We start from the raw sequence: 13,300 nt of genomic DNA, 5'->3' as shown, positions 1-13,300 counted from the left end.
GTGTGAGATCTGTCTGCCGAGGTTTGTCTGTAATACATTGAGGGGGAAAACAATCCAGCTACCTGCCCACGTCGTATCTATGTTTACAATTTGCATTTGTGGCCGTCTTGTAATTGCAGCGCGAGAGCAGACAATCCGTTTGTCGTACGTGTTGGCGCTGTCAATCAAACTGAACGCTTGTAGAATATGCTTTAGGTGCACGAGTGATGACGCGGCACACAAAGAAAGTCTATCCTGTTTGATTTTGTACAGTTCATCTTCCAACAGCACCTATCCGATTTATTTTCATTAAAAAGGAAGGTTCTTATGAGTTATATAAACTTTAAAGCTATACTGCGGGACATTTCAGCCTCGATACCGTGCATTCTGAGGCTTTGGTACCTCTCCACCTCTCAAACCTGACTTGTAAATACAGTAGCTTCTCTTTCAAATGATTTAGTTTAAAGCAGTACTAAGTAAAATGTTTACCTTAATAAATCCTTTTCGTAGTCCCTGTGGGGGTAATACAGGTGTTTATGGGATGATTGATTCATCTCCCCCTGGTGTCTCTGGCCAGAAAACCATGCTTGCAACTTGACTGCCACCGGACCGGAGCCACCAATACACACTAAAAGAATCACGAATAAGAAGCTAACAGGCTAACGGGCGAAACTAACTGTGGGCTAGCGCCACTTAAACAGTATTTACAGCCAAGCTGGAGTGAAAAAATGATCTGCATTGTATAATTGGATGTGCGATATCCCTCTCTCTCTTTACTCTCCAAGACAATAAGTTAAAAACTCGCAACTTGCTACGACACCTGCAGTAGCGCTTATGGCCACTAGGGGCATGAGTTACTTAGTACTGCTTTAATAACTCCGTAGCAATGGCATGTTTATGTTGCGTGTTTTACGACAGTTTGTCTTGCGACGCACCGACATAGAACCTACAATGTCCCGCACTGTGGCTTTAATTGAATAAGTCAATTGTAAAATGTCTAAGGTGGATAGATTTTCTCTGTGTGCCCTGACGAGACTTTATGATGTAAATGTTTTATCAAGTGCTTTAAATACTGTAGATACAGAAGTATCCACATCCTGCTGACAGACTGCCATTGACTCCAGTGGCATTCAGTTGTAAAATGTCTGAACAGTCAAACTCCAAAGCTGTATATTGGAGAAAAAAGATGTATGGGCAGATGGTAAACTGTACTATATGAATTAAACAAGAAAATATCATTCATTACAACCGTTTACAGTCTTTTGTTAATTCTGGATCAGTACATTTACTGTGAGGGAAAAACTGTTTAAAATATTAAGCTGGCTGTGGCACAAAAAGTTGAGGGCATTGCCTGGAAACTTCCATTTGAATCAGGCTAAAACCAAAGTGTGTCATTTTTGTATCCTTGGGCAAAACATGACATCAATCGTTTTCTCCAGGTAAAAGCGACAATATTACTGCATAGACGTCAAAGTACTCCAGGTGTTATTACGCCTCACAATATAGTGCCCCTTTCAATCCGCTTAGAAAATGTTGTGTGACTAGACTTGGATCAGCTATCGTTTCACGTAACTGTATTTCAATAGGGAAAACGTGGACTAACTTCTAACTTTACCCCAGTTTGGAGCCATACCTTTGCTAGGAGAGGCTAAATGCTACGTTCCCACCCTCACCTACGGTCATGAGATTTGGGTAATGACCGAAAGGACAAGATTGCGAATACAAGCGGCCGAAATGAGTTTCCCTCACAGGGTGGCTGGGCACACCCTTCGAGATCGAGTGAGGAGCTCAGTTACCCGGGAGGAGCTCAGAGTAGAGTCGCTGCTCCTTCACGTCGAAAGGAGCCAGCTGAGGTGGCTCGGGCATCTGTTTCGGATGCCTCCTGGTCGCCCCAGAGACAAGGCCATGTGGAAGGCCCAGGGCACGCTGGTGGGACTATGTCTCTGAGAAGTCTGGGTATCTCTGCTGAGACTGCTGCCCCCGCGATCCGGCCCCAGATAAAGCGGAAGAAAATGAATGGATGGAGGCTAAATACTAACAACATTTGCATTACTGAGCGCACGCACAAAAACCAGACAGGTACAAATCTACTTGTCTAAGGTAAGAACATCTCTTGGTATGTAAAAGCGGTGGCCTGTTCCTTTAAACCTAATTTTTTGGCTCCCTGTGGTCAAAGAAAAGCAGCAGAACTTCATCAGAGACGAACTGATCATGTCCCACTGTCCCCCCACAGTCTATTCTATTGTTCATGGTGTGAAATGTAGGTCTCTAAAAATCCCCTTCGGTTGAGAGAATCCATGTTTACATCGACAGTAACATTTCTTCATTCGTCGTGTCAAAGCTGCTGTAAGTTGTACGGGAACATTTGAGGGTTTTTTTTTTCTCCTTGAAGCAACAAAAAATACCGCAGACTCAATGTACAGAACATTATGTAAACGCAGGTGCCGCATATGTACCCAAACACATGCCATGTAACACCAGTCAGCGCTGTTGGTCACTGAGCAAGAATCCACCACATTCCCCTTTGGGCCACAACAACTGGGGCCTGTCCTACTGGTCAGCTATTTTTAATACGGGATGATTACCCTCTCCATAAGCTCCACTCTGAGGTTTTCACAGGCGCGGTGTAACAAGTGAAAAAGCAATAGCAGCAAAACCACACACCGGCATATTCCTGCTCCTAAATAGATGTGTATAAGACGGAGTAGGGAGAAGCGAGGAGCGGCTAGCACCAAAAATCTCCCTCTTTGTGTGTGCTATAAGGATTTATTTTAACACTGTTTTCATGTCACATTCTTGGAGGTCAATAAGAGTTGGGCCATGGCTCTTTTCCCTACTTTGTAATATTGTTTTGGCTGAAAGAAATTACAGAAACGCTGTCAGTAAACTGAGCCTGTTCTCATGTAACGGCTTCCCGGAGGATGCCATGAAATTAGATGCCACGCTCTCATGTCATTTAATTTTGGCGGTTTCTCTAACATATTTTAAGATGATTTTTCCAGGCTGGTGTAGTATTCTACCCCACAAAAAGCAGAAACTTGACTGAAAGAGATTTTTAACTAGGCTTTGATATCGCTTACATATGGTTGACAACAGCTGAAAACATCTGGATCTTTCATAATTTGGGATGTTTGATGGCTAATGCTAACGGCTATTGGAAAAATACATTGAGCAGGCTAACGAATGCTGAAAAGTTTCCCGCAAAAATATTTTTCCTAGGATAGTTGGTAAACAGTGGACATTCATCATCCAATCAGAGACTAATTTAAGATTAGGCACCAGCCCACTATCCTAAAGGTTAGTGGCTAAGGCAGGGTCAGGGTTAAGCTGATTGGTTGGTATGATGTTTCACTCTCATGACTTGAGACTGGTTGATCTACCAACTATCCTAGGAAAAATATACTCGCTTCCCGGCAGGGGCGGACTGGCCATATGTCCATTCTGGAAGAGCACAGAAGGGCCACTGGCTCCAGGGCCACCGGTCTGGCCTCTGACTTTACCTCACCCTTACCCCCGGGCGTAACCGAGCTTTACCCAAATCTAAAAGCATAAAAGAAAAGCATCCAAAAACAAAAATGTGCTGGAAAAGCAACAAAAAAGTGACAAAATGTGACGAAAACGTGACGACAAAGCAATGAAAAAAGCGATGAAAAAAAAACAACATGAAAAAAATACCCGAAAAACAAGAAACGAAAACCCAATGAAAAAGTGACAAAAAGGTGACGAAAATGTTACGAAAACATGCCAAAAAGCCACAAAAAAGTAATGAAAAAGCAACAAAAACATGACAAAAATGCAGCGACAACGTGACAAAAAGTTACCATGACTTTTCTAGATTTTAACTTTCAAATGAGGCGTTACAGTGTTGCTCTCCAGTCAAGAAGCCTTTTGATTTGGGTAAAGCCGAACTGGAGAAAATGCTCTCGGTTAAGGCGGGGGGGGTAAGAGTTAACATAATGTATTTTTTTCAGTCCCAGTCCGCCCCTGCTTCCCGAACAATCCAACTTGCTAACTACCCGCGGATCAAGCTAGCTTAGATTCTCCTTTTTATTTATTGTTTCGACTGGTGGCGGATCTCTATGGTAACGTTAAATGTATTTCCATTTCTGGACTTCATATAGCACAAATAGGTTGTTTTGAGTTGAAAACATTACTTTTCGAGCAAGTGCAGCCATTCCAATCCAATCCGACTTTAAATCAATGGTAAAACACTTCTTTGTAGATCTATTCAACACCGTGCAGCCGCAAACACTCTTTCCGAAAAGCCCCAGTCTGTACGTTACTTTATGTCCCAAAGTGAGCTCGACATGCCATGTGTGGGTAACCTCCCCTCTTGTGCCGTCTAAATATGTTTACGTTGGGAACTAAATTATAAGTTTGGTTGTACGGCAGGGAGACTTAACTGCCTTTAAGAACAAGCGAGAACTTGATTGCTCAATATAGTCAATGATTATAAAGTCTGACGAGCAGTTTGATAGAGGTGTACTTAGCAGAAGTATTTAGAGGTACTGCCGCTGGGGATGTAATTTTCAAATTACTCCTGGTTTCTTCATCATGCGTTGGCATCAGAGGTGGGTAGAGTAGACAAAATATTTCCTGTAAGTGCAATATCGCTTTCAAATGATTTTTCTGAAGTAAGAGTCAGTTAGTTATGACATATTACAGTGTGTTGTGTCCTTAAGTATATTATAAACAGCCAACAATTGTGACAAAAGGCCTTTGTGCGCTACACCTTTATCTATTGTAGTGCTGTTTACATTACCGTAACAGTATTGCTTCCTTAAAGGGGCATTATGCAACTTTGTGTGTGGAGAAAAGAGTATATATTTGTTTGTTGACCTTGTAGTGGCCCAGCAGCTGTATGAGTGGTCAGTATAGCGCCTTTACTTTCCATCACAGTCGTCTCTAGAACGCTCCAGGATCAATTGTTTGGATGGTTTTCACAGCTGACGGAGCCTCTCTCCTGAAAACCTACAAAACAATTGATCCTGGAGCGATGTAGAGACCCCTGTGAACCACTCATACAGCCCCTGGGTCATTACATGGTGAAATACACACAAATATCAGCTTTTTTTTTCCACATAAAAAGTTTCATAATGCACCTTTAAAGATGTGCTTTCAGAAAGACAAACAAAAAAAATCCAAATGACAAACCATATGTAAAATAATGTCATTTTCTGAAGTTATACAGCGGAAAGATATAACTGTAGTTTTCGCAGTTTTATAGATGTACAAGCAGTGAAGGGAGTAACCACATTTATTCAAGTACGAGAACTTTAAGCTTGAAGTAAAGCATCATAAAACTACTCTTGAAGCATATTTTCTCTGAAAGATACTCGGCGTACTTGTGTCTTGTTTACGATGCCCCTATTGCGTAACATCTCGCTTTGGTTTCGACTGTGGCTGCTTGACATGTGGCCCCAGCTTCCTCCAAAAGCCATAAGTGGTGTTTTTCGATCCTCCTCCTTGTCTGTACATTTTTTTCTTCTTCTAAACCTTCCCATTCTGCTGCAAATAAATAGCCGGGGGGGACCACTGACTCCAGCAGTCTGCCTCTCCAACCTTCCAAAGCGGCATCATGAGCAGCCAAGCCAGCGCCCTTCTCCTCCTCCTTTTCACCTTCTCCTTCTTCTGGGCGACCAATGGCCAAGGAGAACGACGCCAAAACATCTGGAATGATCCCATCGCTTTCAACACAAAAGCCAAGGACAGATGCACAATGATCATCACGGGGCAAGGGGATCTCACCAAGCTGAAGCTCTCCTGCCAGGGTCCCAGAAGATCCTACTGGTGCGAGTACGTGGGGAAGCCCTACACCTGCCGGTCGTTCAACAAAAACCCGCGGCACTACTTCATCCAGATGATGTGGGTGCTGAGGAAGCTCAACAACGCGTGCCAGGCGCCGCGAGTCCTCAAGCCCCACATGTGCCGGAAAGCCACGGACGAATCCCAGATGGTGTTCTCGTCCGCGTCGTTCCCGAGACAAGACAGGCCGGGGGCGCAAAGGGAGGCGACCCAAGCCAGGGCGCAGCAGAGGCCGCACCCGACCCGGCCGGTGTGGCACAGGCAGCCGGTCAGGGGCCCCATCAGGGAGATGCAGAGGAGCAGCGGCGGGCCCCAGTCGCCGGCGCCCACAGCGGAGACGCATAAGAAGAGGATGGCCAAGCTGTACTGCTGGAAGTCAATGGAACGGGTCTGCGCGTACGTCATCGGGCTGTTCCGGGAGTAAGAGGTGAGTGGAGTGACGGGAGCAACGCATAACTGTGGTAAGACGAGTTTTGTGAATGGAAACAAAGTTGGCTTACCAGGATATCGATGACGACAAGAAAAAAGTGTGAAAAATAGGCATAGGGATACAGCAGTTATTGAAATATAGTGGTCTTTAAAGCCACAGTGCGGAACTTTACCCCCAATGGATTTACTCATCATTAGGAGCATGTTGTGGTATTGCTGGTTATGTTTTTAGTTTCAGTGACGCTGCAACGTCTAACCTGGAATGTTCCGCAATGTGGCTTTACGGCGGGGATAGAATATGGTTTGTGCTGCAAAATGACATACAGTGGTGTTGAAAAGGTCGAAGCATTTGCAATTTGTGGTTTTTTTTGGGCTGACATTTCATTGCCATTTCAGTCAAAAACAAAAAACCTTTCTTTTCTTTTTTTTAAATAATTTTTTTAGAACTTTTTTTATCATTATTATCTTTCCCCCTCCTTTCCTTCCCTTCTTCACGGTATGTATGTGTGAGTGCATTTCTGTTTTTTAACTCTATTATATCTTTTTTTGCTCATTCCTTTATTTTACTCCTTTACTCTTTTCTCTTCTACTGTCCTGTTCATCTCTTTTCTTTTGTCTTCCAATCTTTTTCTTTCTAAACTTATTTTCTACTGCTTCTTCTCTTTCTTCCCTTTCTCTTGACTCTTCTTGCTTTACAAGTTTTCCTTTCTTTCAGGCCCCTAGCAGATGGGGGAGGGGGGGTTAGCGACAGGATAGGAGACTTGAGTGGTGGGGACATTTTTTATTATATATTTTTTTTATTTCTTACTTTTTTTCAGACCAATGTATTGTCCTCAAATCCTGCCTGTGTGAAATTTAAAAAATGCTAATAAAGAAATTTGAAGAAAAAAAAGCAAACACTAACTTTACAGTGATTTCAAATAAAACTGAATTATATGTTGCAAAAAAAATAATAAAAATAAATAAAAATAAAAAATAAAATAAAATAAAGTGCTTCACGGATATATAGGAGAGTCTTTGAACCACATTCACCGTCACTTCTTACCCCTCGCATCTACTTTTCTCATTCCAGATGTGTGTTTCTCAAATCCAGCTCCGCCGCCGTGCGTGCCCGTGTTGGAAGAGCCACAGTGCTCTCTTCAGGGGGGACCGCTGCATTGCTGGGATTTCTCCAAACCCAATGCAAACGCCGGCCCCCGACACTCCCTCCATCAGCCGAGCGTTCACAATCTTCCACGAGAGCTCAACCCGCGCATGCAGCTAACACCTCACACCTGCACCAGAGGCATCACCCGCCGGCATCTTCACTTCCCCAGTGCTGCAGACAGTCACACTTACAGTCGTCTGGCGTTCTCTTGTCTTCACACTATCACAGAGCCAGCAGACAACACTCTTTTGTACTATACTTGTGTACTAGTGTGTAAATAACTTGTGTAATGCAATTTAAGGCCACACTGAGTAACATTTCACCAGCTCGTCTCCATGGAAGTCTTGTTGCTTTGCTTTTAAACGATTTGACCTGAGGTTTAAACTCATATGATTTGATTTTGAACTCCAGTTAAATGTAATTATTCATTAGGAGCATGTTTGGCAGAATGTTGCGTACTGTGGCTTTAAATAGGAGGCATTGATTCCTGAGATACTGTATGTTTACAGCAGAATGTTTGTTTATATTGTTATTCAATAAAACATTATTTATCCAATATGTTTCCCTTGTTTGGATGTATCAAATTTTACAAATGGGCCTAAAAAGAGATGGCATGAAAGTCAATGCATGTGCAGTACTTTAAAGACAGAAGTACAACATGTACAGTAGTAGTATAATGGTGACCCTCACGCGCTGAAAACCATGACTTGTTTTCAATTTGTGGATTGGAGCGTTGCAGCCATAAGTTTCCGATGCCCAATTCCGTTCCAGAGATGTTTTAGTTGTTTTAGTCTTTAGTTAGAACACATACTAGAAATTGGGCAGAATTCTTAAGGACTAAAGCGCTAAAGGGAAACTGCTGTAGAATTAACTAACTAATTGAACTGATTAAGTTGGAATAGTCTTTGCATGTTTGATGAAACACCACCTCGCCTAAGATAATGTAATGCAGATGATCCTCTTTAACTGAGAAATGTTCTCACTTCAAAATGATGACTCTCCAGCTAAAATAATGTAATGACAAAGTGGAGAACAAACCTTCATTAGCCATCTCTTGTAACATTAGCATTAGCTAATGAAGGTTTGTTCACATAGGCCTGATTATATTGAAAGCTGTGACCAATGGAAAAGGTTTGCATCCATCAAACTTTATTTATAAACCGAAACCGAAAGGTATCACAAAGTGCTTTACAGATTACAACATTTAAAACAATACGCCTGGCACAACCTCCTATATATATATTTTACATACTAGGATTAAATAAATAGATTAGTCAGTTAAAAGCTAGACTAAAAAGGTGGGTCTTGAGCCTGCTCTTAAAAACATGAACGTTCTCTGCAGCCCTGAGCTCCTCCTCAGGTCGTTCCAGAGGCGAGGGCCGCAATATTGGAAAGACGCCTCACCATGAGTCTTTTTGTTGACTTTAGGAATAGCTGGGAGACCCCTGCCGGAGGAGCGAAGGGGCCGTGAAGGTTCGTAAGGTAAAAGCAGCTCTGAAAGATAAGAAGGACCAAGACCATTAAGACATTTAAAAACCATTAAAAGAACTTTGAAATAGATCCTGAAACACACGGGGCCAATGCAGCGATTCTAAAACCGGTGTAATGTGGTCCCGCCTCCTGGTCTTCGTCAGGACACGAGCTGCTGAATTATGTAAAAGTTGTAAACCTGAGATCCTCTTTTTGGGAAGAGCAGAAAGCAGGGCATTACAGTAGTCGATACGACTGGTGATAAAAGCATGCATGAGCGTCTCCGTGTTGGCCCGAGAGAGAATGGGGCGGACTCTGGCTATGTTCTTTAGATGGTAAAAACCTGTCTTTGTCATATTCATCTCTGATGCAGTGTTTTTATCAGTTACACTTGACAAAGGGGCTGCCATTTTTGTATTCATCTCTCACACCTGAAGTTGGATTCTCATCATCTCAAAGCTGCAATTACGAAGTCGAGCAGCGTTCCTGAGTGTTTTTTCAAGTTGTAGGTTGGAAATTGATCTCTTTTTGGAAACGCAGCATAAATTGGTTAATTTGTAACACAATTTTATTCATGGCATATGATCAAAGGCCTAAACCTGCGCACATATGCTGTGCTAATCTCAGCATCATGAGTCTGATATCTCTGCCTGTTTTTTTTTTTTTACCCTCTTTTACATCGTCTTGTAATACGTCCAGACGTATTACAAGTACCCAGACAAAAAAAATAAGAATAAAATAACAAAGTCACAATAGAGTTGCATTAGTAACATGTTATATGAATTTCCTGCTGTACTGTGCCTAACTCTGCTTGTGCCGTACCCATATTGACCTGTGGGTGCCACTAGCGTGACACTTCCAGATGCTGAAGCCGAAGTAAGTGATTTTGTCCTGCCTAGACATGAGTTTTTTTTTCCACCTTTTTCCCCTCCATATCTACCCACTTCATCCACTTCATCACTGGCACACTGTACAACCAGATGGTGTGGGAAAAGTCCTAGAAGACTCTCAGTCATTTGCGTGTCTTTATGAAACAAACTAAACCTATTAAAGCCAATTTTGCGCAGACAGGTGGGGATTCTCCAAGAGAGCATTGCAATCTGTCACTAAAGATTACCTCTGTGCCTCAACAAGACAAGGTGAGTGTGTGCGTAATTATACTAAGATAACTATAACACTCATTTGATTACATGCTCATTTCTCAACTCACGGCGAGACACTGCAGGGGAACGGGGAAAATGTTCATGTTTCAAGATAGTTTCAAAATAGTAAATGGATTTGAAACTTGCCTTTATAATAAAACATAGTGTCATTTAAGTTTATTTTGTGTCCAAGTGAAAGCACATGTTTGAAAAGTTATGTGCAGCAACTTGTGATTCATTTTCCAACAGGTTCATTTGTATTCAAGCGTCTAATTTATAATGTATGTAAATGGTTATTCAGCCACTTGTGGGCTCTGGCTGCTTTAAGTTGCATATAAATCAAACCAAGGCTACGGCTGAGACTAACTCACAGAAACAACACACACACACACATTCTTTGAAGTTACATTGTATTAAGTAGAGCTTGTATTGTTTGTAAAATCCCCCACGCTAATCCAGTGGAGAGCTCCAGGATATTCACAAAGAGTTTCTTCAGTAATATTATGTCAGTGAAGCGAATGGCTGCAAATTCAATATAAAGGAACTCTCTCCACAATGGTTTCACCGGGTATTATGATTATAAATATACGATTAAGTGTTAAATGTTGTGGAAAAAGTACTGTAATAAGTGGAAGAATAAAGAAAATTGTAGGGCTTTTTGGAGTTCATCTCCAGTTAGTCTCTTTATAACGGGTTTGTTCGCCGCATGTGTGTTTTTTTATTGGTAAAAATAAAAGCAAGACTTTGACTATAGGTGTAAAACATTATGCTCTTTCAATGATTTACTTTGACTTTTTGTATTTTTGTACTGTAGACCGGCCGTACTTTGTTCAACCATGGTTGTCTTTAAATGTGCTACTGTATATGAATACATTTGGTTAAGTGATTGATAACGTTTTGTAGGAGTTTGCAGGTTGTGTAGTTGTCTGCATATTGTTTTTTTTTTTAGCTTTACGACTTTGGGTGCTTCGAATGTCCTGCAGTGCGGCTTTAATATAAATATAATTCTCAGTGCAGACATAAAACATAAAACACAGAATTTAGATAACAAACAAGCTATTAATCTTTAAACTACAAGGCTATGGGACATGCGTAAAAACAATATTAGAATAAGAAAGATAAAAAGTAAAATATGGTCAGACGACAACAATTGACCTAAAACAACAGCGGGATTATATTTGCAGATGTGTAGGTCTATAAAGTGATAAATGATATAAAGTGATAGCAGCTGATCTAATGAGTCTGTAACTGAGCTATTGGGTCTTGTTTTTGCTCATGAGTCTGATGGCGGAGGGGAAAAACTGTTCAAGTGGTGGGAGGTATGGGTCTGGATGGACCGTAGCCTCCTGCCTGAGGGGAGAGGGGTGAATAGTCCGTGTCCAGGATGAGAAGGGTCAGCTGTGATCCGACCCACACATCTCCCGGTCCTGGAGGTGAACAGGTCCTGGAGAGATGGGAGCTCACAGCCAATCACCTTCTCAGCAGCACCCACAATGCATTGCAGTCGATACTGTAGCGCCGGGGAACCACCTGGTGATGGAGGAGGTGAGGATGGACTTGATGATGGAACTGCACCAGCATCCTGGAAGGCAGCTTAGCTTCTTCAGCTGCCGCAGGGAGAATATCCACTGCTGGGCTACCTGACTTTTTGTTTTATTTTGTTGCTCTGTATTTATTTTTGCCACCTCAGAGTATGTGGCAAACACGGAACTGACCTTTAAGAAGTAGAATCTAAATTAGTTGCTTCACTTTGCCATCGCTCAATGCCGTACACGGGAGTGCGAAACGTGCATTATGATTAAATTGCTTGAACAGTTTAGATTTGTGGGAGGGATTGTGCGAGCTGGAAATGAGTTTGGGCAGAAAAAGTCAGCGTTAAGGAGGTAGACAAATGCTTGATGGGCATTATTTTTCAGTGTCATTATTTCGGACAGTGGTGTAGAGTAGGGCTGAAACAACTTAATCGATTACTAAAATAGTTGTCAACTATTTCAGTAATCGATTAATCGTTTTCTAGTAAACACAGACTAAAATAGAGCAAAAAAGACATGAAAATTATGTAATGTGGATGAAAACCTACTTTGCTTTTAAAGTGAGGGTCTGCAGTGTTTTGTACATTGTAAATTTCATAAATATCTGTCTTTGTCTCGTCCAATCAGAAAGCAGAATTAGCACAAATGGCCTCCCACAAACGTTTACTTTAAGTTTACTCCATCAACATGTCCTCATGCGCTGCCACTTTAGCTCTATGTGATAAATTTTTTTGAAAAAATACAATTTCCATGCACCTTTCACAGCCAAGCGATTAATCGTAAAAATAATCGGTAGATTAATCGATTACCGAAATAATCGTTAGTTGCAGCCCTAGTGTAGAGCTGAAGAAGTCTTTAAAACAAGGCAAAATCTGATCAGTTCCAAACAACTCAGAACAGGTGACTACTTGTTGAAAACCTTTGCAACGATGAACAATCCCAGTGTGTGTCATTGTCAAGAATCTATCCATATTAACTAAGCAATAGAGTCTTGTCACTCAAATTTCCCTACGGGGACAATAAAGTTAACAAACAAAACAAACAAACAAAACACTCAACGAATAACCTGTGAACAGGAAAGCAGCGTGTTCTCCTCGAGCCTGGCGTGCTTTCTGAATGAAAGAATGAAAGGTCGCTCTGGCTCACAAATCTAAATCCCTCCTTATCCGCTTTCAGGTTTTAGGCCCCGATCCCATGGCTTTCCTCACCCACGCCACCGTCCTGCTGATCCTGGCCTGTGTTTCCCATCAGCTGGTCCTGGGCAGCGGGCAGCGCGCCAACGGACGCCGGTCTCCCCGAGTGCCTCGCCAAGCCAAGTCTCTGCAGCCGATCAAGGGCAAGACGGTGACCAAGGACAAGGCGGAGTGCACGTGGGCGGCGACGGGCGACGACGTCTTCACCATGGGCGTCACCTGCAAGAAAGGAGGCAAGAGCATCAGTTGCGACTACGTGGCCCGGCCCGGTTTGTGCCCGCAGTATGCCAGCGACCCTAAACTCTTCTGGAAGCAGATCGCAAGGAGTCTCAGAAAGCAGAGGAGTTTGTGCCAGGACAGCAGCGCCATGGTGAAGGCGGGGATGTGTCGGAGAGCGCCCAGAGAGGCTCACTTCAGCCTGGGGAAGACAGATAGGAGGGCCGGCCCACGCATCAGCCTGACACCCTCACCCCCAAGTGTCAAATCCTGCCAGCGCGCGAACAAGAGGCTGGCACAGGAGCACTGCACGCACAATTGGTCAAGTCTCTGCACATTCCTCTTCACCATGGTGCAGGACCAGGACTGTTGACGGATGGGGAAGAG

The 13,300-nt window shown here is 42.7% G+C and overlaps 2 protein-coding genes across 2 annotated transcripts; both read left to right on the top strand.

Moving 5' to 3' along the window:
- The first annotated feature begins 5,540 nt into the window (after positions 1 to 5,540).
- fgfbp2a (fibroblast growth factor binding protein 2a) lies at positions 5,541 to 7,743 on the top strand. The gene is made up of 2 exons (XM_079557208.1): positions 5,541 to 6,211; positions 7,286 to 7,743. The coding sequence occupies exon 1, from the start codon at positions 5,558 to 5,560 to the stop codon at positions 6,206 to 6,208; it is 651 nt and encodes a 216-aa protein (XP_079413334.1). The 5' UTR covers positions 5,541 to 5,557; the 3' UTR covers positions 6,209 to 6,211; positions 7,286 to 7,743.
- Positions 7,744 to 9,811: 2,068 nt separating this feature from the next.
- On the top strand, positions 9,812 to 13,300 carry fgfbp1a (fibroblast growth factor binding protein 1a). The gene is made up of 2 exons (XM_079556677.1): positions 9,812 to 9,969; positions 12,681 to 13,300. Exons 1-2 carry the CDS (start codon positions 9,859 to 9,861, stop codon positions 13,284 to 13,286), a joined length of 717 nt encoding a protein of 238 aa, XP_079412803.1. The 5' UTR covers positions 9,812 to 9,858; the 3' UTR covers positions 13,287 to 13,300.

Source organism: Gobius niger (assembly GCF_951799975.1).
Source record: "Gobius niger genome assembly, chromosome: 5".
In the NCBI taxonomy this organism is placed as follows: domain Eukaryota; kingdom Metazoa; phylum Chordata; class Actinopteri; order Gobiiformes; family Gobiidae; genus Gobius; species Gobius niger.
The sequence above is the reverse complement of the archived record's forward strand: the minus strand, read 5'-3'. Positions and strand labels throughout refer to the sequence as shown.

Excerpts from the sequence above, each read along its gene's own strand:
- fgfbp2a (XM_079557208.1), top strand. The coding sequence starts at position 5,558 with ATGAGCAGCCAAGCCAGCGCCCTTCTCCTCCTCCTTTTCACCTTCTCC.
- fgfbp1a (XM_079556677.1), top strand. The coding sequence starts at position 9,859 with ATGAAACAAACTAAACCTATTAAAGCCAATTTTGCGCAGACAGGTGGG. Across the intron at positions 9,970-12,680 it reads CTGTGCCTCAACAAGACAAG|GTTTTAGGCCCCGATCCCAT; the intron begins GTGAGTGTGTGC and ends ATCCGCTTTCAG.